Source organism: Gekko japonicus, unplaced genomic scaffold (assembly GCF_001447785.1).
Source record: "Gekko japonicus isolate JY-2015 unplaced genomic scaffold, Gekko_japonicus_V1.1 scaffold16, whole genome shotgun sequence".
NCBI lineage: Eukaryota > Metazoa > Chordata > Lepidosauria > Squamata > Gekkonidae > Gekko > Gekko japonicus.
Window position 1 is genome coordinate 18787 of NW_015169777.1, and position 24684 is coordinate 43470.

The window sequence follows — 24684 nt, forward strand, 5'->3', positions numbered from 1 at the left end:
ATGTTGAACAGCCATTTTCTCTTGCTAACCCACCACTGCTAGTTTTACAGCGGCCTGAGATGCTCATAATTGCCTTTACCAAAACCAGTTCCCAGCCTAGTGGTCTGATATAGGTTACTCTGAGTTGTTTGTATGTATTTTGCATGTAAAGCCCCCAAATTCTGTACCAGAGAGAAGTAACTTTCACTAGCATAGAAAGAGCTGCTGTTAAGAGAGGTAAGAGGGATATTACAGTTTTCTATAGCTTAAAACATCAGGTCTTACAGCTGAGTGCACAAAAACAGGCAGTTATTTATGTACTTAACAGAAAGTTAAATGAGAGAGAACATCAGGCCAAGACCCTGCTGGGAGAATAGTGCAAACTCATCCGGTATACAACGTGGGAAACAAACGTGGCTGGGGGTGGCTTCTGAACCATTTGTAGAAGGGGACTGATTGAACTCTACTTGCTAAAGCACAGTCCGATGAAGCCTGTTCCTCTGAGCAGCTTGTGCTCTCTTCTGTCTCTCAGCAAAAGCATTTCCTAATGTTTGCTTCAGTGCTGGTAGAACGGCTCTTTCAGCAGCAGGCAGTGGTGTTAGAATCCTACTGGAGAACAAAGTAGGCATGTCAGACTGAGAAGCTAAAGCATGCTTGTTTTGTGCTTCTTTCTCAGCAGTATGTACTAGAATCTTACAGGCAATTGCAGAGTCTGCACTGCAGCCTCCCCGAATAATGCAATTTCTAGAGCAAGGCTGGCAGCATTAAAATTATCAAGCAAAGAACTCTGAAAAGAAATGAGACATGGGGGGAGTAAGAGTAGTCTAAATACAGATTAAAAATTCTCTGATGCATAAGTTTGGGGCCCTGACTCATCTGTTCCCTCAGGCTACATGATGACAATTTTCCTGAATGTTTTGATTTCACATGGAAAACAGGCAAAATAGGGTAAACTCATAGAGCCGGTAAGGGCACAAAAGCCACTCCCGCTTCCAGCAGCAGCCATTCTGCATATCTTCAGCTTCTCTATAAAGTCATGAGATCATTCCCATTCTCTACACTCATTTGAAAAAGAGGAACTGGAAGAAAAAAAATGTCACGCTGATGGGCCAGGCAGCACAGTGCACCCCCCTCCCTTCTGTAGGAAAATGTGTTGTGGTGCCAAGACCTGGCAGCATTTTGGATTGGTCACCATAAACACTGATTGAATGACAGTGGGGAAAAAACTGGAAGCAGCAACTAGACTATGGCTTGTTCACCATTTAATCGTACTAAGGGAGTTCCAATTTTTTAAAAAAGAGCTTAGATATGATACTGGCTCAAATACTTTCTTTTAGCTTAGAACTACTATGCACCAGCACAAAACTGCTTACCATTTCTTAGGCACATTCTTCACTCTAGGCAAACGTGTGGTATCCTGATTCCTAAAGAGAAAAATTACTAATGAAGAGAGAAGTGCCGACTTTTGCATATTTTGTATGTTTGAGCTAGAACAACTTTGGATTGCTCTTCAGAAATTCCAGCAGCAGTTTTCCATAACCACAACTGTGCAGCCACAGGGAATCTTTCAGAAAACTTCTAGATGTGCTTCCCTTTGACAATCTAGTTAACTACAGTACCGTTTTTAAATGGAAAGCATAGTGACTAGTAAATCTGACCGTAATAGCTTCTTCCAGCGTAAATGAAAAACAAAACTAAACAAGTGTGAACGTTGTTTTAAAAAATAATGTCCATGACAGACTCTGAAGCTAGAGAGAAGACAGGCTAACAGCTCACAGCCCTTGAACCAGTATATCTACTGTTTTAGTGGTCATCTTAGAATACTGTTGAAGTATAACGTGTCACACATGTGCACAAGTAATGTATATCAGGATTATTCCAACTGTTAGAGCTGGAATTTGTGGGCAGAATTCTAATCTTCCTGTGCCCTTTCACTATGCACTCACTTAATTTTTGATAAGGTGCTAAAGAAAATTGTAGGAAAGTATAACAAGTAATCTCACCAATCTTAGTTGTAGCAACCAAGGAGAATATTGAAAATTCAAGAGCATTCACTAGTTGAGGCCTCTGTGATGTAATAGATAAGAGTACTGGAGACTTGGGTTAGAACCCATGCTTTCATAAAGCTGGATGACCTTTGGCCAGTTATGTACAAACAGCCTCACAGGGTTGTTGTGAGATAAAACGAGGGGATCATGTATGCTACCCTTTGTTGCTTGAAGGAAGGGTAGGATAAAAACTTGTTGGTTACTTTTAATTACTTCATAAATATGTCTCTTATGTTTGAGTCACTGATATGAAAAAGTGCAGTTAAGTATCACAGAAACATACCATCTAATCAATGTATATGATTAAATGTGGCACTTCTAAGGCCCGACATTTCTAGGCTATGACATTTACACTTCTGTTATACCATCCCTTCTCAACTCGGAAACCAGCTTACCCTAGCTTCCCAGTTAGCATATAGTCTTCAGGAATTCTTTTGGTCTTGTGGATGTCTTCCAAACATGATCTCAAATACATCAGCTGTCAAACGTAGAGAGGAAAAGTTACTTTTCTGCTTGCCTTCAACCTCTGATTCACCCCCATTAAGTTCAGGAGAGGGGACCTCACCTCTTGCATCTGCATGTGGTTGACGTTCCACAGCTGGCGAATCACCACCTCACACTCCTCCAACGTTGGCGGCTTCCGCATGTAGGATGGAAGCACATTCACCAAGAATGGATTGGAAGAAGCTGCAGGGATTTTCACTTCCCCGTTTTTTGTTTGTCTTGGGGATGGAATAGGTATTGGAGATGTCATTCTGTCACAGACTTCTGTCTCTCTGTAACAAGGATGGAGCACAATCAGGAAATACTCATTGCAGTGAATGTTGGTTAAGCCCTAGTTAGTAAGGCTTCAGAACCTTTTTAGTGTAATACTGAAATATACCTACACCATAACCACCATCAGAAACTTCGTTTGCCCAAAAATGCCAATCTCTTTGTAAACCTTAATTTTGAAAGCAGAATAAATGAAATATTTATGCTGATTTACAGCTTCAGAACGAAACATTGGTCTTACCTGAAGGTTTCTTCTCTTCAGTGAGGCGAAGGCATCCAGACTGATTAGGTCACGCCCCTTCTCGCTTCAGGCAAGGCTGTGCAAATTTTTGTGTATGCCTACTTGGATAGAGCAAGGGCGCCCTTCCAGACATAAAATAGCCTAGCCCAATAAAGTTCACACTACCATTAATATCATAAACAAAAACTTCAACAGGTAAGAAATCAGCACCCAAACTGCAATTTATTATTTTTTTTGGTAATCCGAGTAACAATTCCACAAATAATATCCTTTAATGACTCAGAGGTGGTCAAAATAATTGGATGCCTTCGCCCCACTGAAGAGAAGAAACCTTCAGGTAAGACCAATGTTTCGGTCTCCTCCAGTGGGGGAAGACATCCAGACTGGCTATGTATCAAAGATCAGACAGGGTGGGTAAGAGACAATAGTTACTCATCTAATACTCGTTGGAGGACTCTCCTCCCAAAGGCTGCCTCAATGGAGGCCTGCTGGTCAATTCTGTAGTGTTTTACAAAAGTTGTAAAAGTGGACCATGTGGCTGCCCGGCAGATCTCCTCAATGGAGGCCCTAGTGGAGTGCGCTGTCACCCCAGGTGGAGCCTTAAGACCTTGAACCTCATATGCTTCACATATGCACCTCTTAACCCATGATGCTATAGAAGCCTTGGACACTTTCTTCCCCAGTGACTGTGACCCATAGGAAACAAATAATGCATCGGACAGCCTGAAAGAAGCTGTTCTCTGTATATAGCACTGTAGTGCCCTCTTAACATCTAGTGTGTGCCATTGTATTTCTTTAGGGTGTGTAGGACGTGGACAAAAAGACGGTAAGGTCAGTTGTTGATTCAAATGAAAGGAGGAATTTACTTTCGGAATGAAAGAAGGATCCGTCCTAAGAATTACTGAATTCTCCTGAAAAACACACAGTTCCTTTCTCACCGAGAGAGCCCCTAATTCTGAAACCCTCCTAGCTGAGGTGATAGCCACCAAAAAGGCTACCTTCCAAGATAAATGTCGTAACTCAATGGAAGACAGAGGCTCAAAGGGGGGCCTTGTCAACGCCTGTAGCACTCTGGACAGATTCCACACCGGAAATCTGTGCTGGACAGGGGGAGCTAATTGCATGGTGCCCCTCAGGTACCTTTTCACATGCTTGTCAGAAGCTAGTTTACCTTTCCCCCTATTACTCAGAACTGCTGCAATAGCAGCAACCTGTCTCTTTAAAGTATTTGGACGTAGACCCCTTCTCCACCCCGCATGCAAGAAATCTATAATGTCACAAGTAGAGGGATTTAAGGGGTCCACACCCTTGGCAGCCGCCCAGCTGCTAAAAGCAGCCCAAGTGTAGTTGTAAATACGCCTCGTGGCGGGACGTCTGGCCTGAAACATGATGTCAGTAATGTCCTTGGATAGGCCTGAGAGTTCTAAGTCCCTCCTTTCAGCTTCCATGCCGTCAACTGGAGCCATGCTGGATCCGGGTGTAATATGGGCCCTTGATGGAGCAAGTCCCTCTGTGCTGGTAGTCTCCATGGTTGCAGTGTGGACATTTGGATCAGTTCCGAGAACCAGATTCTCCTCGGCCAGTGAGGAGCCAACAGAATCACCTCGGCTTTCTCCTCCCTGATCTTTCTCAGCACCCTGCCGAGAATCGGGAGTGGAGGAAAAGCATACAAGAGTCCCCTCGGCCACTTGATGTTCAAGGCGTCCAGACCCTCTGCCTCCCTCTCGCTGAACCTGGAGAAGAACCTGGGTACCTTTTTGTTCTTCGTGGAGGCAAAGAGGTCCAATATGGGTGTTCCGAATCGTGACGTCAGCTCCTGGAACACATGATTGTTCAAAGCCCACTCGGCAGGATCTATGTCTCTGCGACTCAACCAATCCGCCTGAATATTTACAACACCTTGAATGTGTTGGGCTTTCATGCCTAGTACATGCCTTTCGGCCCATCTGAGAATCTGCACTGCTTCTTGGTGTAGGAGAATCGCTTTTGTCCCCCCCTGGCGATTTATGTGTGCCTTTGCTGCTGTGTTGTCGGTGCGGATCAACACAAATTTCTGCTTCAGTATGTCTTGGAAAGCGTGAAGAGCCAGACGTATGGCTCGTAGCTCCAATAGGTTGATGCTGTTCTTCTTCTCCTCCTCGTTCCACCTGCCCTGTACTGACACATCTAGGCAATGGGCCCCCCAGCCTCTCAGACTGGCATCTGTGGTCACAGTGACATCGGTTTTCTGAAAGAGAGCAACGCCTTGTCCCAGGTGTAGTGGAGAAATCCACCATGTCAGTGAATTCCTCACCTTGGTTGTGATGAGGATGAATCTGTGTCGTCTCCTTCTGATGTCGTTCTGAAATGGAAGTAGAGCCCATTGCAGCGGCCGCGCATGGAACCTTGCCCAGGGCACCAAGTCTATTGATGCTATCATTAGCCCCAAAAGTCGAGCTAATTTCATTTTTCTGCTTTTCTGTGAAGTACTAATGTCTTTATCAGGGATATGATGACGTTTTGTTTTTCCTAAGAAACACCTTCTCCAATCTTGTATCTATCAGTGCACCCAGGTGCATCAGTCTTTGAGATGGGATCAGATGACTCTTGGGAACATTTATGAGGAACCCGTGGATCTGCAGAAACTGAACCACCAGGTTGATGTCCCTCTGGCATTTGTACTTGTCCGGTGCTCTGACCAAAACGTCGTCGAGATAGGGATAAGTGTGAATCCCTTCTCTCCTCAAGGCGGCCACTAATGTCACCAGGACCTTGGTGAAAACCCGTGGTGAGGACGAAAGTCCAAAAGGTAGGGCCCTGTATTGGTAATGGTGTCCCTGGAAAGCAAACCGAAGATATTTCCGGTAGGCAGGGTGTATCGGCACGTGTAAGTAAGCCTCCTTGAGGTCCAAAGAAGCTAAAAAATCGCCCTTGTGCAGTGCCTGCAGGATGGACTTCAGTGACTCCATGCGGAACTTCTGCTGCACCACCCAAACATTGAGGTCCCTCAGATTCAGGATGGCACGCCAATCGCCCGACTTCTTGGGAACAATGAAGATCACCGAGTACACTCCCTTGAAGTAGTGTTGAGTTGGTACTGTCTCTATGGCACCGATGTCCAAGAGGTGCTGTATTGCTTCTTTCAGATGCATCAGCTTTGTTGGTTCTTTCGGTACTGGAGACTGAACAAACCGATGTGGGGGTAGAGAAGAAAATTGGATCTTGTAGCCAAACTTCACAATGGACAGGACCCAAGGGTCTTGAATGGTCCTTTCCCACTGTTTGGCAAAATCCTGCAGCCTGCAGCCAATCCTGGCGTCATGCGGTAGGCTTCTTTCCTTGGTTGTTGGAATCTCTCTTGAAACTCTGGAACTGCCTCTTTGGGAATCTTGACTGGTAAGAAGAGGAACGGCCTCCTCTGCCATCTCTGTAGTCTCTGCCCTTGTAACTTGTTTTATATGATCGAAAGGACTGAAAGGGCCGTGGTTTGAAATCTTTCGCTTTGACATTGGATGTAGAAGGCATGGCACGCTTCTTTTCCTTGGTTTCAACCAAGACCTTATCAAGTGGACCTTCACCAAAGAGCAGGCGTCCCGAAAATTTATCTGTGGATAAATTAGCCTTTGACAGGGGATCAACCTTCCACTGCTTAAGCCAAAGGTTCCGCCTCACCACTACATTGGCTGCCTGAGACCTGGCAGAAAACTGAAGACTGTCCTGTGAGGCATCAGAAGCAAACTGTGCAGCCCGTTTAATCTTAAGCGCCTCTCCACTACATTGGCTGCCTGAGACCTGGCAGAAAACTGAAGACTGTCCTGTGAGGCATCAGAAGCAAACTCTGCAGCCCGCTTAATCTTAAGCAGCGACCTCTTTAAGGTGAGGGGTTCAGGATTTTGTTGTTGGAGAAGATCATCTGCCCAGATGACTATAGTACGTGTAAAGTTAGAGAGGACAGCAGAAGCTCTTATTGCCAAGGAGGCTGCCTCATGGGCTTTTTTTTTTTTTTAGTCATTTTTTCTGTCCACTGTATCTTTAAGGACGTTGTCCCCGTCCTTGATCCTCGTCCTTGGATAAAACAGCCCCAGAATGTAGGGCCACCACTGGCGCGTCCACCAATGGCACCTTCAAGTCTTCCATAGTCTCATGTGGCAGACCATAGAACTTCTTTGCTATAGTATTCAGGGTAGAGCCAGTCCCAGGAAGAGCCCATTCTGACTTGATCACTTCCTGGAAATGGTTTGGAAAGGGGCAGCCAGTCCATTTTTTGCTGGGTTTTTTTAAACCTCTTGCATCCAGGCTATCTGATGCCTCTGAAATGTCTTGTTCTCCTGCATCATTTGAGTAGTTGAGGGTGGAGACTACCTTCTTGAGTAATCTCTGATAGTGCTCAGGTTGAAATAACCGAGTAGAACTCTCCCTGGAGTCTGAGTCCTCACCAGACCATTCACCTTCCTCCTTGTCAGAGTGAATGGCTGAAACAACAGAATGGCTGCCTTCCTCATCAGAAACTAGCCTGTGCTGGGTATGCTTCTTCTTATGGCTCAGCTTGGTCCTTTTTGTGGAGGGTAGGGGAGTTAAGGATCTCCTGCTCCTGGATCTCTCCTAACCCGCCTTTTTTGTCCCCTTTTCTTAGAAACCTCCTGTTCTGAAGAAGAGGAGGAGCGTGTAGATGCAGAGACAGAAAGGCTGGAGGTCCTATGCCTTTCCTTGCCACGGGGATCCATAGACCTCTTGCTGGAAGAATGCTCCCGGTCCCCAGACCTCAAATCAGTAGGCTCCCGGTCCTCCTCAGCCTGCCTAAGTATCTGGCTTGGCATAGAGTTAATAACGGCAGGAATTGGTTGAGGAAACCAGGCCGCCCTCCAGCTATTCAGTGGCCAGTCGTTAGGGGGCTGTCCGTAAAGCGTGGGGAGGGGGAATGTGGTGGCGGTAGCCATGCTTTGCCCTGTTGTTGCAGGTGCCCCATAGATGTTGCAGGTGCCCCATAGACTCCCCACAGCAAGAGCACCCACGGCAGCGCTTTGTTCGCCGCAGCTCGTGTGTGCCCCAGTTTCGCACCTCTCCTCAGCCATTCTTGATCTTCCGGAGGCCCGTCCCAGACCGGGGAAACGCTGTGCTGGCTGTGTGGCTTCCCGAGACCTCGGGAGCTCCTGCCCGATCCTCTTTCCGATGCGCCCCCCCCCCTGTGTCCGAGGCCTCGGACGGGCAAGGTCTGCTCAAGCTTTGTTCCCTTTTGTTTACAGCTCCTGAGCCTGGAGCTTTCTTAGACACCTTGGAATCCATGCTATTTGCACCTCAAAGGGTCTCAGGCTTAGATATGCTGAATAGATAGCTGCTGCTGATCTGGTGAGTGGAGCTAGGCTCTAACGACCTCCTGAAGCGGCAGGGCTATCGAAACTGGAAGGGCGCCCTTGCTCTATCCAAGTAAAAAGGTAACGGTTCCCTTGCTCGAAAGCCAGTCGAATCCGACTCTAGGGTTGCGGTGCTCATCTTTGTTTCAAAGCCGAAGAGCTGGCGCTGTCCGAAGACGTTTCCGTGGTCATGTGGCCGGCATGACTAAACACCAAGGCACACGGAACGCTGTTACCTTCCCATCGAAGTGGTAACCTATTTATCTACTTGCAATTTCTTGCTTTCGAACTGCTAGGTTGGCAGGAGCTGGAACTAGAGACGGGAGCTCACTCCGTCATGCGGCACCCGGGTCTCGAACCGCTGAACTACTGACCTTCCACAGCCTGCAGTTCAGCGTCTTAACCACTTGAGCCACTGTTTGCATAGCCCTGCCTGAAGCGAGAAGGGGCGTGACCTAACCAGTCTGGATGCCTTCCCCCACTGGAGGAGAACTTCTTTGAATACACCTTCCTAGCTTAAGGTCCAGGAGTAAATTCTAGCAAAGAAATACATATCACCTGGCAATTATCACTAGATGATTTTCTGGTAATACTATACAGCAGTGAGTCCCAACCTGAAAGTAAGTCCCAAGCTTTTGCAGTTTTATTCATTTGTGCATGCTCTGTTTAAGTGGATCACCCTATCAAAAAGGCTGGGGACCACTGCTTTACAGTCGTGCACTAGCATCCACAGGCTAGCTCTCCCTCATTTAATTTATTTTAAATCTATTTTGAATTTTCTCCTGAGGATCTCAGGAGTCAAGGTGGCTAACAGTATAAAAATAATCTGATAAAAACATTGGTTTTGAAATCTACACCAGCAAGGTTTTCCCCATGCCCAGGCTCAGCCTACCCCAAAACCTCTCTGTAATATCTTTGAAAGCTCCAGTTAAAAGCCAGGAGGATACGAATCCACCTGATTTCTTCTGGAAGGTTGTTCAAGAAGCATGGAGTGGCTGGTGAAAGGGCTCAAACCTGGACTGCTGGTAAACATGCCTTAGACAAGGAGGTGGGGGTACCAACTAGACCTAGCTGGGAAAAATGAAGCTGCTGCGTAGGAACATGCAGGGAGATACAGTCTTCCAAGTATGGGGTCATGAAGGGGTTTACAGATAATGACCACGCATCGAACTGAACCTGATAACTATTCAGCAGCCAGTGAAAGGACTTCCCTATAGGAATTGCATGATCCCATTAGATCCCAGATAACAAATGGTCTGCCAAATTCTATACTAGCTGTAGTTTCTGGATTGCCCGTAGAGCAAGCTACAGTAATCTAGCCTCAAGATTACTAAAGCATAGCCCTGACCTGTGGAACAGACTTCTTCAACCAAACTTCTCTGAATCCTCCATTTGCCTGATTGCCCCTATTATGGGACTTGGGTAGATCAAATACGGATCCAGAAAATGGAGGGGGGCCATCTTCTGAACCCCATCTAGTTAAGGCACATCCAAGCTCTCACTAAATTGATAATCCCACCTGTTTCAGCTGTCTACCACGGACTGCAAAAACTACAGGGTTGTTGAACACATGGCTGGTGAGCTGTTTTCAGCTTGGGAGGCTGCAAGTGAAGCAGGCCTGCTTTATTCTCAGAAAAATAATGAATTAGCCTCTTCTGCTAACATCAGCTGGATAAAACATTTCAGTTACAACCAATGTTCCCTCTAAGCTGTGGAGTCTCGTGAGCAAAAATTCTACTTTGTGAGCTACTGGCACTACAGCTGTGAGCATGTGATTTGGCTGCTGCATAAATTAGTTTGCTCTAGAGCCCTCCTTCCTGAGCTGAGACAGAAATGGGTGAGCCAGACGCTAAAAAACTGTGAGCTAGCTCACACTAACTCAGCTTAGAGGAAACACTGGTTACAACCCTGCTTTCTGAAACTGCACTCCTCTTCCTGTTATTGGCTGTTTCTGCTGCTTGCAGTGCTCTTGTACCTGGAGGGAGGCATCTCTGCTGGTGTCTCCAGCACTGAATGGAGGGTCTCTGCATCTTTCTGCATCACAATGGTTGCTGCCTCTTCTGCACTCTCCATGTTGTCTGTGAGTTCCTCACTCATTTGTTTCTTTTCCACTGGTTTTGCAGAATCTGTAAGATGTTTAGGAAAAGACCAGGTTGATAAAACACAACTCATGCTTGACATCAGATGGGCAGAATTAACACTCTTCAAAGCAAATTATGTACCTTCTTTATTTGCTGCTTTTGGGCTCAGATCTACCTTTTCCACAGGACTGCTGCTTTGGCAAGGCTTGGCAGACGGAATGGTGGAATGAGAATCTGAAAAAAGGAGAAAGCCTAGCATGATGCCAAGAGGCAGAGCTAAATGGGAACCTGGAAAGTACTGAAAACCATATTGTTATGAAGCAGGCCAAGCACGGCAACCCTGGGCAAGGTGCTCTGCCCCTTACTATGACCTCCTCCTTGTGCTATCTTCCCCAATCCATCTCCTCTCCTGTTCTCTTCCTATAGCTAGGCTCCAATGGGACTGATTCAGCCCTTCCTCTTCTGCCCCAGAGGTACTCAGCCTACCAAACTTTGCTGTATGGAGCATCTGCACTAATGTGATGGTTGTAGGGAGCCTTCTCAGTGGCTGAGAAAGGAGTGGGACAGAAGCAGGCAACAAAGGATGCAAGGCATCGAATAGCTTATTTCAGCAATACGATGCAGCCTGTTAGGGAAAACTTTTGTAAGGTGTGGACAGGGCAAGAGGTGTTTCTGTGTCAGGTCTGTTTCAGTCGTCTCTAGCTTGGCTTCTATTCCGCACTTGGCCTTGGGAATTCGGCCCGTACCATGCTTCTGTAAGGCAGGCTGCATGATGAGCTTGTACTGAAGATCTGTAAAAGAAGAGGTAGGGCGTTACTGGGGTGCCCGGGCGGTTTGGAGTCAGGGCCGCCTCCCTCCTTCCCATCTCTTCCCCCCCCCCCCGCACCCTTGTTCTGGCGCTTCAGCCGCTCCACCTCCTGGTGCAACTGGGCCAGAGTTTCGGCGTGCTGTTGCTGCAGGAAAGCGACGCTGCGCTCCAGACCATCGGTGCGGCCCCAGCGGGACAGCAGCCCGAGGCCAGGTAGGCCGCCGCTCTGCATCCGGAGGCCGAGTCAGGCGGAGGTCGCGGGTCGGACAGCGAGCATAGCGAGCGGCTCCCCTCCGCTCTAGCCGGGCCCGGCCATAGCGCGGTGGCTCCTGCCGGATGAAGGAACAGAGTTAAGATGGGTGACTCGGACGGGACGGACTCGAAGCGGCCCCGCCCCCCTCCCTCCCTCCCTCCCTCCGCCAACCCGCCCTTCTTACCGATGTCCCCTGATGCGGCTGCGCCTCGCGGCTGTCTTCAGGCCTCGCTTGCCTGTTGCCAAGGCGACGGGCGCGCAGCACAAGGGGCCTCGCGCGGGCGGAGGAGTTCCATGGGCGCCTCGCGCACGTCGGCGATAGCCACGGCCTCCGCTACCTCACGGGGTAGTTGCGAGGGAGAAATTGGGGGCTTAGCGGAAGGACGGACCAGTGAAGTCCTTGCGCGGCGGGGCAACTGCCTCTGAGCGGCCACTCTGCACATGTTCCGTCTGTGCACCTCCTGCTAAAGACGAGCTGGAGGCCAGCTGGAGTCAAAGCAAGCGGCACAGTTCAAAGGAGCGGCCCTCGAGCCTCTTTCCCCATCGAAGGAACTGATGTAACGCCACGCCCGCTGGCTCCCCGAGCCTGTGGCGCCAGGTGATACTAAAGGGAATGAGAGAGGACGACTCTTGGGGACACTTTGTTTTCCTCCGAATGACTGTAATAAGCTATTGAGTTGCTGAAGGATTATTGGAAAACACGAAAACAAAGGAAACTGGTAGCTCACCAATTGATCTTGAGGTGATTTGTCTCCAAATGGCCATATTTGAGAAAAATTCAAGACGGATTACAGGTACACTCAAAACAAACAATTATTCAACACAGTCTTCCCTCATTTTTTTGAATCATTTCTTTCCAAGCAAGCTTTATGTGTGGTAATGTGAACAATGTACAGCACCACTAAACAAGACAGTACCGTTTCTGCTCCCTCTCCCCATACCCATGGGCAGCAGCAACTCAGGGTGGGGCTTGAAAGAGGCCCCATTAAAGCCTTGGTGGAGAAAGTTTTCTATGAATGGGAAGCCTTGGGGTCAAGGATTTAATTTTCTTTGCCTCAAGAAATGAACAAAAGAACATTTGCCTCCTTAACTACTGGCAGACTTAGGGGAAAACTCGGTTATATTTTTTTTAAAGAGTAGGGTGCTGAGTGAAATTGTTTCCCGCAGGCCTTACAAGTAATTTTCCATGTAGCTGCAGTGTGAGGTGAAAGCCACTTGGGCTGAAGGGACCCAAATGCAACTTGTTAAAAGTATCATAGTTGAGGTTGACAAAGTGGGCCACAAATTATTTTAGTAAGGACTGTGAAGGACACCATATGAAGAGCCCTCCTGAAAGTTTCACATCCTTCCTTCGCTGGGGGAGGGAAGGAAATCCCTGAGTCCCCCACATGGTCTAGGGCAGGGGTCCCCCAACCTTTTTGAATCTGTGGGCACTTTTGGAGTTCTGGAACAGTGGTGGGCCCTGCCACTAAATGGCTGCTGCAGTTTACCTTCAGTCACACAGTAAAGAGCTTTGTGCTGTGGTGGCAGCTGCAGCCAAAGCAATGTTTTGAAAAATCTGCTCAGCCAATCAGCTCTCCAGTGGCTGATCAGAAGCCTTGCTGGGCAAAAGCCCTACCTGGCCCTGCCTACTTTCTAAAAACACTTGGCGGGCACCAGGAAAGGTACTGGCAGGCACCATGGCTCTCACGGGCACCATGTTGGGAACTTCCGGTCTTAAGGCATAATCAGAGTGTAATGAAATGCGGGCAACATCTTTCACCTAAAGAGAGGGGATCCCTCCCTCAGTGAGGATCTTATCACCTCTCCTCCCAAGCAATGCTTCCTCTAAGTTGTGGAGTCTTGTGAGCAAAAATCCTACTTTGTGATCTACTGGCATTAAAGTTGCAAGCAAGCGGTTTGGCTACTGCATAAATTAGTTTGCTCTGGAGGCATCCTTCCTGAGCAAAGACAGAAATGTGTGAGCCGGAGGCTAAAAAGCTGTGAGCTAGCTTACACTAATTCAGCTTAGAGGGAACATTGCTCCCAAGCAGGGAGCCCAGGAGATGGCACAAATGGTGGCAATGGCAGTTCCCCGCGCTGAGGCACTACAGCCCGTGGGAGGCCTGAGGAGGTCCGTTGCCGGCCTCCCGGGGCCCACGCCACAGCGCCGCAGCCTGTGGGGGGCCTGAGGCCCGTTACCGGTCTCCCGGAGCCCCCATCACAGCACTGCAGCCCGTGGGGTGGCCTGAGGAGGCCCATCACCTCCCTCCCTCTCCCCATCTCTTTGCCCTCTTTCTTTCCCTCCGTCCCTTTTCTTCCTTTCGTTCTCTCCTTTTCCTCTTTCCTTCCTTTCTTCCCTTCTCTTTCTTTCTTTACAGAGCCAGTTTGGTGTAGTGGTTAAGTGTGCGGACTCTAATCTGGGAGAACCAGGTTTGATTCCCCAATCCTTCTGATGTGACCTTGGGTCAGTCACAAGCTCTGTGTCAGAGTTCTCTCAGCCCCACCCACCTCGCAGGGTGTCATTTTTGCTTCCCCATCTGCCATCACTTCTGGTGATGTCAGGGGGCATGCCATATGCTAATAAGCTATTATGCTAATAGCCTAGGAGCATACCTTATGCTAATGAGCTCCTGCAGCTCTTTTTCTATGAAATGACCCCTGCTCCCAAGAATTGTTGCTGCTTGCTGTCCAGCTACTAGTCCATCCTCATCAGTGATGGCTCCCAGGTTCTGTCCTTTACAGCTCTAATTAAATAAATTTCAGGTAGCTGGGCTCCATAGATGCATGGTCTACGGCAGCTTAATACATTTGTTCAATTAGCCCTCACCACAGGAAAAAGGTCTAAAACAGCTGCTAATACTGCTCCCACACTTTTCGTACTTTGATTTATAAACAGTTTCAGTAGATGAAAGAACACAAAATCTGCTCTACTTTCACCCCAGAACAAAGTTTTCTCCTTATCACTTGCTAGTGAAGCAGATCATTGTATTCAACACAATCCAAGTTATTCTTTTGTGTCTGCCTTGAACCTGGCTTGCTTCTACCTCTACTACATGCTATCCCTCCCTACTCACTTTCAGTGCATTGGAGTCATGCAGATATTCACAATAAGAGTCCAAATTCTGCACAAATCCTTTCTCAACCCACATTCCAATATAGCAGCTTGGACAGGTCAGCTGGTCGCAAAATTGCAGAAAAAAACTAATTTGTTCATGCAAGTTATTGGACCGGAATACTGCACATATCTATATTTAACTCTATGCAGTGGAATTTTTATTTCAACACAAGTGCATGCTTGCAATGAAGGGGCCAACTCTATTGAGAATATTTCCTCTGTAAACTGTTTAAGTTAATGAGAACTGTGCCAAAGCACCTCTATCATCATCAGGGATGAAAGCTACCATTTAACCTGCTTGAAATAATTTATCTCATTGCTTTGCTGAACTAGTTGTAGTTTTACTGATGAAGCTAAAACCCTTCCCCCACTCTAATGTTAAACATACAAGATGGCCTGTATTTTTTATTTAAAAGTTTATCAAAACAAATTCTACAGCTTTGTCAGTCATAAAGGTACAGCCTTCTGATTTCAAGTGTTTTACTTGATTAAAAATATATTTTAAGATTCCAAAAGATGTCCACACAGTCCACCCTTGTTGGTTTATCACTGGGTATGGGCAGGAGATCAATCTTGTAAAACATCACGATTGATGAGGCTTCCTCTTTTCACTGAAGAAAGTCATCAGTACTGCATAAAAAAGGTATCCAATGAAAAGTAGAAAGGTACAGGTCACTGGACCAATGCAGAACCACGAGGCAATGAAGTACATCAGAAGTAAGGAAAGGAGAGTCCTGTAACTCGCCAAAAATCTCAGGCTGACTCTTGGCTGTCGAATCTGTCCTAGGTTCTGCTTGCTCAGGGGGCTGTGTCTGGCCTTCTCTGCTAGGCCGGGGTTGCAAAGATGATAGCGGCAAAAACTGCCAAGAAAGCCTTCCTTAGTACAGAGAGTCTCCAATGAGCCTGCAAACTGGAGGAAAATGGAAAGTGCAGGGATGTTACTAAGAGCAATAATTTACATGTTTAGTAGACCAAATCATTTTACAATTCTTACATCAACTCTGAGGTAAACTAGAAATGTTCCCATTATTTAAGTTAGGAAGTGATGCTCCAAGGCAGTGACTTATTTATTTTTGAGATTTTTACCCCACCCTACCCCGCAAGCAGGCTCAGGGAGGCTTACAACATATCATAACAAATAAAACAAGATCCAAAGCAATCATTCATTAAAACATCAAAATTAATCCAGTATGATTAAAATTTGAGGTGCCTGACAATTCACTCGCTACTGGCAGCTCAGCGGTTAATTCAAGATCAATATAAGTTCCTGCCAGGAAAGGGCAGGGAATCACCAAGATCTTAATAGCACCATGGAGCGGTTAAAGCAGGGGAGGCTGATATTAATTGACATCTGCCGTCTCAACCAAAGGCCTGGCAGAACAGCTCCGTTTTACAGGCCCTGAAGAATAGTAACAAATCCCGCAGGGCCTGGATCTCAATTGGGAGCATGTTCCACCTGGCCCTGGTTGAGGCAAGGTGGACATCTTTTGGGCTGGGGACTGCTGGACGGTGATGATGTGAAGTGCACAAGGCTCTTTGGGGCACATACAGGGAGAGACAATCCCACAGGTATGCTGGTCCCTGGCCTTAAAGGTTAATACCATAACTTTAAACCTGATTCAGTACTCAACTGACAACCAATGCAGCAAGCATAGCACTAGCTGAATGTGCACCCACTGTATTTTGTACCAGCTGAAGCTTCCGGATCAGATTTAAGGATAGGCCCGCATAGAGCGAGTTGCAATAGTCAAGCCTAGAAGTGTTCATTGCATGGATCACAGTCGCTAAGTCATAGGAGGAGAGGAACGGAACCAGTGCCTGATCAGCCAGAGATTGTAAAAGGCTGATCTGGCAATATTGGTGACCTGGGCCTCCAGTGAAAGGGAGGCATTCAAAGTCACTCCCAGACTCCTCACTGTTGGCGCTGGCATTACTGGTGCCCCACCAAGGGCAGGGAGTCGGATTCCCGAACTCATCCCCTCATGACTTGGACTTCCGTCTTCGTTGGATTCTATTTCAGCAGACTCTGTTTCAGCCAGTCAGCCACAACCTCTAATGCCAAAGTATCTGAGGCGGAGTCCGGCCAGCCATCAACAGATATAGCGGGGTGTCATCAATATACTGGTGACAATCCAGCCCAAGACTCCAGATTACCTGAGCAAGGGGGCGCAAATAGATATTAAATATCACAGAGAGGATCACCCCTTGCGGGATACCACATACCATAAGGTATGCGCCATCCTCTGACTTCCCACCCATGGAGAAAGGAGGACAGCCACTATCCAAGGCAAATGATAAGCAAGGATTTGACCTTGTCCAAGTGAAACAGTGTTACTAATGGACCGCTCTATTTATAATGAAGAATTGTTTTAGTGTTCCATATGAGGAAGCAAATGGATTAGGCAGTTCTAACGAGCCTGCAAAAAAAAATTATGATTACTTGTATGCAATGATGTTGTACCACAATCTGCTGCCTTTGCAGTTTCCAGAAGCTGGAAAATAAACTGCACTGATTACTGGAAGATGAAATTGATTCTGGCGCCCATTTATTTATTAATAATGACTTCAACACTGTTTGCCTATAAGCAACACCTTGGAGAAGTTGAATGAATTCGGTGTTTCCTTGGGAAGGGGGCTCAGACCTGTATCCTGTCACTGAATATTAAAATACAGTTTTCCAAATGAAGGTGAAATTATGGTAAAGCAAACAGATTGTAGATACATAGTCATTTTCCAACACAAAATCCTTTTTTTGACCAGGCATTCATGGACTAATCAAATTAAGTCTAGAAGGCCAATTTGAAACCCACTGCTCTAAGCAAAAGAAAAAGTGCAGAAATGAGCATACGACACTAGAATTTATGTGTCTAGTAAGAATTCAGCAGACAATTCTTTTAAAATTAATTTTTAGCTAAAGAAGTACTGACTTGTTTGTAGGTGCTGGATATTCTGATAAGTATCAAGTGCTTAATTATTCAATCCATTGTTTTATGAGCCCTCTTAAACCACTTTGAATTTGGGGGATGTGGTGCATATATATATATTTTTAATTTGATACATTAAAATGAAGTAGGAAAGTGAACTTTACTCCATATGTAATGGGCCAAAGCCACCATCAAAATTCCTCTGGCACAGAATTTTCTTGGAGCATCTGCCGTACATGTAGAAGGTCCCAGGATTCAACCCCAGTATCTCCAGTTACAGGAGCAGGTACATAAGAATATCAGTAGAGCCCTGCTGGATCAGGCCACTGGTCTATCTAGTCCAGCCTACCATTTCACACAGCAGCCAACCAGTTGCCCTGGAGGACCAAACAAACAGGTCATAGAGGCCAAGGCCTTACCTTGATGCTGCCTCCTAGCAATGGTATTCAGAGGTTTGCTGCCACGGTACATGATGAGTGCCTTTGGTCACCATGGCTAGTAGCCATTTATGGACCTCTCCTGCATGAATCTCTCTAACTTTTAAAGCCATCTAGTGGTTAAGACGCTGAACTGCAGGCTGTGGAAGGTCAGTAGTTCAGCGGTTCAAGACCCGGGTGCCGCAAGACAGGGTGAGCTCCTGTCTCTAGTTCCAGCTCCTGCCAACCTAGCAGTTCGAAAGCAAGAAATTGCAAGTAGATAAATAGGTACCACTTCGGTGGGAAGGTAACAGCGTTCTGTGCGCCTTGGTGTTTAGTCATGCCGGCCACATGACCACGGAAACGTCTTCGGACAGCGCTGGCTCTTCGGCTTTGAAACGGAGATGAGCACCGCAACCCTAGAGTCGGATTCGACTGGCTTTCGAGCAAGGGAACCTTTACCTTATGCTCATGTTAGGTAGTAGTAGGTAACGTGAAAGAACCCTATGGACAGCCAAAACCAGTTAGAGTAGATATTATTGGCCTTTATAAACCAAAGTAGAAGACCAGTTTATATGATGTTAAAACACTTCTGAGTGTAAAACACACACAGTCTCAAAACACATTTTTGCACATGTATCTTAGAGAGCAACAGTGAACTGAGAAAAATGAAGATGGGAGGCTTTTTGTAGCACTTACTCGTCTGTTGATTGCGGAGGACAGCTGAAACAGCAGTCGCACGAGAGTGGTATTTTCATAACTTCTGATGGGCTGGAGCTCAGGATCTCCTTGATATTCCACTGGAAATCTGCGCAGTCCATTGATGATCTAGGAGAAGAATAAGACACAGTCTTTAATACTTTTGGATGAGGCAGCACTTAGAAGCTTTAAATATTAGTGCTCCAAAAGCATAGGCCACAATGGGTTCATTAACCCTTAAGGTTCCACTAATATACTTACTGAATATTAGAGCCGATTAGTGTTTTCAGTGGATTTTAAATGTTTTTTTCAAGGTAGTCTTACAAGCTTTAAACCAATTCTGTTATAGAATAAAAATGTTCACTACATGTCAGTTTCCCCAAAAATTCCCAACTCCCTGACCCAAAAACTAATTTGAAGGAAGGCAGCAAGATGTTTTGGCTCTGGTCACACTACACCACTCACATGGCTGCTGAAAAATAAATTGTTAGCCGCAAGATGAGCTGGTGTGCCACCTGCTTACCTGATACCTGCCAAGTGGTGTCAGAATTAATCCATCTTCACTCTCAATGCAGTCTGGAAGCTGCTTCTTTCCATTCTCATCTTGAGCTGCTCCCCAGTTCAGCATCAGTTGGTTCAGCTGGGCTTCATTCAACTGGCAAGATTAAAACAAGAATTATATGTAATTACTATGCACAAAGAGAGGCACAGGGACTACAATGTCATCTTATAAGAAATTAACCAATTTCCATCTTATAATGATCACCATGCTCCTTCCTATCACTCAGTATTTCTTAGCACTCTGACAGACTCTAGTAGGCGCCAAAAAGAAGGTTCTGCAGATAACGCCAGAGGGTATCAATGTCCAATAGACTCCTCGGGGATAAAGGGCAGGTTTGTGTTTCCAAGCACAACCCTTTACCTTTTCTTCCTTGTCAGTTTGAAACTTTTCTCAGTTCTTTTTTTAGAAGCAGTGATCTTTCAGCCATTTCAGGAGGGCCTAGTGGCTTCAGATGTTGGTGAATGTTCACAGCATATCTACTTAAAAACCAGTTCATTTAGAAGAGGAAAATATTATGCATTCCATGTTTCATTACAAATATAGACTCTTATGAAGAAAGCAGTAACCGTACCCGAAATATCTGACATAAGTACTCCAGGGCCTTTTCCAAGTATTCATCTGTTTTTTTGATGCTGTCTTGTCCAATTTCATCCAAGTCATTGCCTGTGTAGGAGCCATTCAAATCAGATGGGCCAAACCGCAACCAAGAAAAGAAGGACTGGCTAGCTGTGGCCTCAATGGAGTGGTCCGATATCGATTTGGCTGTCTGCTGGGCCTGACCAATTAGCTGGGCTAGTCGTAACACCTGAAAAAACACAACAGAGAATAAGGGCACTGTGGGAAGCAATAATGCATGTCATATGAGGTAAGCTGCACTAAAAACAAAATGTCTAGTTCTAGGTTTCTTATTTACAAATCATTTGGACTATCAAAAAAATAAATAAATCCTAGAACTTTTCCACACAGGTTATATGCCCCAAGTTCAATGCTCTTGGGAAGCAAGGTTTTGTTTCTGCTTCTTCACAGCATCATAGTGTATTTGTGCATCACCCAGAATTTCCCCGGCTTTTCTTTACTCTTTCCCCAAACCCAATTTGCTGTGAGGTTTTGGGAGAGATTGCAGCAAAGCCTGGATAGCTGCTTTGTGGGTCAGAAAAATTTGCTGTCCCCATCACTATAGGCCTTTTTATTTTTAAATTAGTAATTTAGTATCATTATAGCAATCTATGCATCAGGTTCCCTGAATGCCCAGTCTTCATTTAAAGTATGTCTAACTCCTTTCACTGCTGAGATAGAAGAGGAAAGGCATACGTCTGCAGTGACAGGGGCTAAAGACAGACTTTTTTAAAAAAATGAAAGCTGGGAATTCAGGAAACCTGATACACAGATTGCTGTAACAGTATAACAATATCCAATTTTTAAAAAGAACTAAAAAGCCCTGGTGGTGCAGGGGGCTCTGCCAAGGGACTAGGATAGGGAAATCTACCACTGCAGCAGAAACAAGGAACCTACACAAGCCTGTCCCTGTGTGGAAAACACCCTAGAGGCAGGATTTATTTAGGGATTAGTATGCCAAGACTCCCAAGTTAAGCATCACATTTAATTTGACATTAGCTGCTGTGCGAAGGGACACTGCTATACAGCTCTACAGTTTTATGACAAACAGGTAGCTGCTTACCAGATTCCTGACTTCTGGTCCGAACATCTGCTTGTACTGGAAGTCCTGCCCTTCCAGGCTATAAACATGACTCTTCACTTTAAATGAAATATCTGTGATGGCTGGAGTTCGGGATGACAGAAAGCTCCCTCCAAAAGAGGGGCTAACAAAGAGACGATGTTGGCGTGGAGGAACAACAAGGTCTGTTTCCAGAAAGAGCTGCTCTCCTGTAAAGCAAGAAGTGAAACAGCAACATGATTATCCTCATGTTCTGGAGGCCTACGACTGTTGCAAAAAAAGAGGTTTGGATCCACACCCTAAAAGAAAGGGCGTTTCAGGCTACTTATTGGGTGTTGCAGCTGCAAACAAAAGGCAAAGGCTTTGCCAACAGTGGATACAGCATTGGGTTTGGAGATGGGAGCCCGTGGTTCAAATTCTTGCTTAATTATTCAGCTCACTAGAAAGTCTTGGGGAAGTGGCTCTCTCACTACGAGCCCTTCAGATACAATAAGAAAAAAAAATTATATCAGTAACTAGCTAGATTTCTGAATTTCCCTCAGCCCTGCTAGTGGCTTCTCTGATTTTTCTGCTGCCAATGTAAAAGCATTACAATGATGAGGAAGCATACGTGCAAAAGTGATCACAAGGAGGAAGATTTCTGACTTTTTTTACCTTTCTGGATCATTTCAGCAAGGTTGGGCTGAGCAAAGACCTTGGCTACTCTGAACACCATGAGGGCATTCTTGGGACTGACCAAATCTGTGCGAAGAGCTCGGTTCAAGAAGCCAACGAAGAGCTTGGTATACATCAGCAGGTTCTCCTGAATGAAGGGAGCCCTTGCAAATGGAGGAAGAGAACCATTTGGAGAACACAATGGCCACATCACACATTAAGAAAGAAAGATCACTTCCCGCCCCCGTCAGGTGAGAAACTCTGCTAAAATGTGATGGAGCCTCACCAACTATGAACAGAGAATTGAGACAACGCTTAGTAAGGAATCCTAACTGTTATCCCAACTCCAGCAACAGGCAGTTCAAAGCAGGAAAAGATTTGAAGAGTCTGGAAGAACGGTGCTGAAATTCCAAACAACAGTAAACAGCACCGCTCCATTAATTTCCCCCCCTTGCATTTTCAGGCTCTCTCAAGAGAAGTTTGCCTGGTACCATAAGAACACAAGAGAAGCCAATGTTGGATCAGGCCAATGGCCCACCCAGTCCAACACTCTGTGACACAGTGGCCAAAAATACCAGGTGCCATCAGAAGGTCCAGCAGTGGGGCCAGGGCACTAGAAGCCCTCCCACTGTTGCCGCCCCCCCCCCCAAGCACCAAGAATACACCAAGAATATTTATCATCTGGGCACCAGAAACAATCTGTCTGATTTGTTCAATCTTTTGATCTGTGATTTTTCTTTCCTTCTTGGCTTTGTTACAGTAGTACTACAGTTTCCATGGCTACTGTCTTAAAATGCAATTTGTAATGCTATTTTAATTTTGACTGCTTTTTTATGCAATTATTTTAAAATTATTTTATTTAGAACCAATTTTGATTTTCACTGACAAAAAAGTAGCATATGATTTTTAAAGATACCATACCATTTCTCTGACACACTGCGAGGCTGAGATTCTGCACTCAGAACTGGTTTCTCAGGGGCATATCTCCAAGGCTGCAAATAGCTTAACCACATCTCCAGAACCTGAATAAAAGGAACAGTCAAATACTTCTAATCAGTTTTTTGCTTTCTTAATCTTGGGACAACATAGTGACTGTACTTCCTGAAGAGTCACTTTATAAAGCTCTGTGCGAAAATGCTGGCTTCCACTACCCACAGCCCTGCTGCTACAGAAGCGACTCCCTTTTGCACCCCTCTCACCTTTGAGTTAGTTACTGCAGAGGGAGAAGGGACAGGCATTATACCAGATTTGGTCCCAGATGCCTCCAGTTGCTGATCCTTCCCCTAAAACGCATGGGAGTAGTTCTCCGGCTGTAGCAACTCATTTAAAAATTTTAAATTTAAAAATTTTGCTGAACCCAAGCTCTCCCCTCCTCCCTCACCAGCATCTGCCATACACCAGATGGCCCCTTTCAAAACGCTATGCAACCTATGTATGACCAAACCAGTCTTCAGTGCTCAAAACAATACAGTAAGGGTATCAACTATACTTAAAAAACTAGTTTAAGACTTAAACTTAAACTTAAGTCTTAAAAGTTTTAAGTTTAAAAACTAGTAAGGTCAGGTGTCAGAGGATTTGCTAATTCTATATGGACACAGCCCACTGCTATCAATTATCTCTCCTGCTGATGGAAGAAGATGTGCTGGAGATGGTGGAATAGGGTGAGACATGGCGCCACTATTCATCGCATGTGGAGTAGAGAGAGATTATGTTGGTGGGAGAAGAGCTGGCCAGGTGAAGGGAAGGGACAATAGATAGCTGCATGCTGTTGCTCTTTCTGACCCTTCTTCCAGCAGAGCCCACCAGGCTATAAAATCCTACTGCTAAAAGCCATGTCATTCATAGGAAAAACAGCAGCCATCCAGAATGTAATCCTGGATGACAGGACTGACCTATCATGAATCACTGGCTAGGGAAGGGATTCACTTCAGCATAGGTCTGGCAGGTAAGGAGGTGGTGTCACTGTAGTCTATAAGGACTACATCCCCTTAGCAAGGTGTCCCATCCACAAAGAACACTTCTGGTTTTGAGGCTGTGTATGTAATGCTGGGGTTAAGAGACAGGACCAAAATGTGGTTGATGTACTACCCACCATCAATGCTCCCTCTAAGCTGTGGAGTCTTGTGAGCAAACATTCTACTTTCTGAGCTACTGGCATTAAAGTTGTGAGCAAGCGATTTGGCTACTGCATAAATTAGTTTGCTCTGGAGCCATCCTCCCTGAGCTAAGACAAAAATGTGTGAGCTGAAGGCTACAAAATTGTGAGCTAGTTCACACTAACTCAGTTTAGAGGGAACACTGCCCACTACACTACCTTTAAAACCTTATACAGCTTGGGACCAACATACCTGAAGGAGCACCTACTCCCTTACGAACCTGCCTGACCACTACAGTCATTCTCTGAGACTCTGCTTTGAGTGCTCCCACCTTCAGAGATTAGGTGGGTGGCAACCTGGAAGAGAGGCTTCTCGGTCATGACACTAAAACTCTGGAACTTTCTCCCCAGGGACACTCATTTATCCTCTTCTGTTACCATCTTCCACCAGCGGGTAAAGACTTTTTATTTAGTCTGACATTCCCTTAGTGATTCCTCCTTCCTACCCTGTGTTTTAACTGTTGCTTTTATGTTTTTGTATGTGTATTTTAGCTCAGATTTTAAATATGTGTTTTTGTTTGGGTTCAACAGTTTTTAAATATGTTTTATTATATATGTTTTAATCTGTTAGCTGCTGTGGTGGCCCTGATTATAGGGGGGAAAGGCAGGGTATAACTTTTGTAAATAAGTACTTGAAGGGGCTTTGCACCAATTGAAGAGGCTTTGCACCAGACAGAAAGAAGCTTCCTTATTGGTTAATCACTTCTAGCCAGAGGCCTCGAGAAACTCTCAGAGCTACTCACAGAAATAGACTAGTACCAATACAAAACTTACAGTACAACTCAGAACTGCCATTGGCTATTATTGTCTATGGATCCAGTGTAGTCTCTCTCTCTCCTGAAATTCTTTGCACAGGAAAACTGAGCAAAGATGAGTCCAATTTTAAGCCTTAAGTAACAACTATTAGGAATGCATCCTGCTTGGTACCAGTTTCCAGTTCTTAGGGATGAAGTATTGTTCCTGGCAGCCAGTAAGCATATTTTCTGCC

The 24684-nt window shown here is 45.8% G+C and overlaps 2 protein-coding genes across 6 annotated transcripts in view; both read right to left on the reverse strand.

The window, feature by feature from the left end:
* Nucleotides 1–45: 45 nt before the first annotated feature.
* On the reverse strand, nt 46–11628 carry LOC107115106 (coiled-coil domain-containing protein 74A-like). 2 transcript variants are annotated; one of them, XM_015416721.1, is made up of 8 exons: nt 11340–11628; nt 11200–11244; nt 10595–10687; nt 10348–10498; nt 2593–2803; nt 2423–2505; nt 1353–1403; nt 46–585 (listed from the first exon to the last, which is right to left on the reverse strand). In XM_015416721.1, the coding sequence occupies exons 1-8, from the start codon at nt 11491–11493 to the stop codon at nt 450–452; spliced, it is 924 nt and encodes a 307-aa protein (XP_015272207.1). In that variant the 5' UTR covers nt 11494–11628; the 3' UTR covers nt 46–449. The 2 variants fall into 2 exon arrangements, with proteins under 2 accessions (XP_015272207.1, XP_015272206.1); XM_015416720.1 differs by having other exon boundaries at nt 48–588.
* Nucleotides 11629–15009: 3381 nt separating this feature from the next.
* Nucleotides 15010–24684, reverse strand: part of SMPD4 (sphingomyelin phosphodiesterase 4) — a 28233-nt gene continuing 18558 nt past the window's right edge. For all 4 annotated transcript variants that reach the window (XM_015416692.1, XM_015416690.1, XM_015416691.1 and 1 more), the window contains 7 exons: nt 22463–22563; nt 21542–21705; nt 20891–21096; nt 19784–20017; nt 19174–19305; nt 18651–18779; nt 15010–15521 (listed from right to left, as the gene is read on the reverse strand). In XM_015416692.1, the coding sequence (XP_015272178.1) occupies nt 15195–15521; nt 18651–18779; nt 19174–19305; nt 19784–20017; nt 20891–21096; nt 21542–21705; nt 22463–22563 (1293 nt within the window). In that variant the 3' untranslated portion in view covers nt 15010–15194. The remainder of the gene's footprint in view (nt 15522–18650; nt 18780–19173; nt 19306–19783; nt 20018–20890; nt 21097–21541; nt 21706–22462; nt 22564–24684) is intronic.

Excerpts from the sequence above, each read along its gene's own strand:
- LOC107115106 (XM_015416720.1), bottom strand. The coding sequence starts at position 11,493 with ATGCAGAGCGGCGGCCTACCTGGCCTCGGGCTGCTGTCCCGCTGGGGC. Across the intron at positions 1,404-2,422 it reads ATGCTAACTGGGAAGCTAGG|GAATCAGGATACCACACGTT; the intron begins GTAAGCTGGTTT and ends TTTTCTCTTTAG. Across the intron at positions 589-1,352 it reads AAGAATGTGCCTAAGAAATG|TAGGATTCTAACACCACTGC; the intron begins GTAAGCAGTTTT and ends TTTGTTCTCCAG.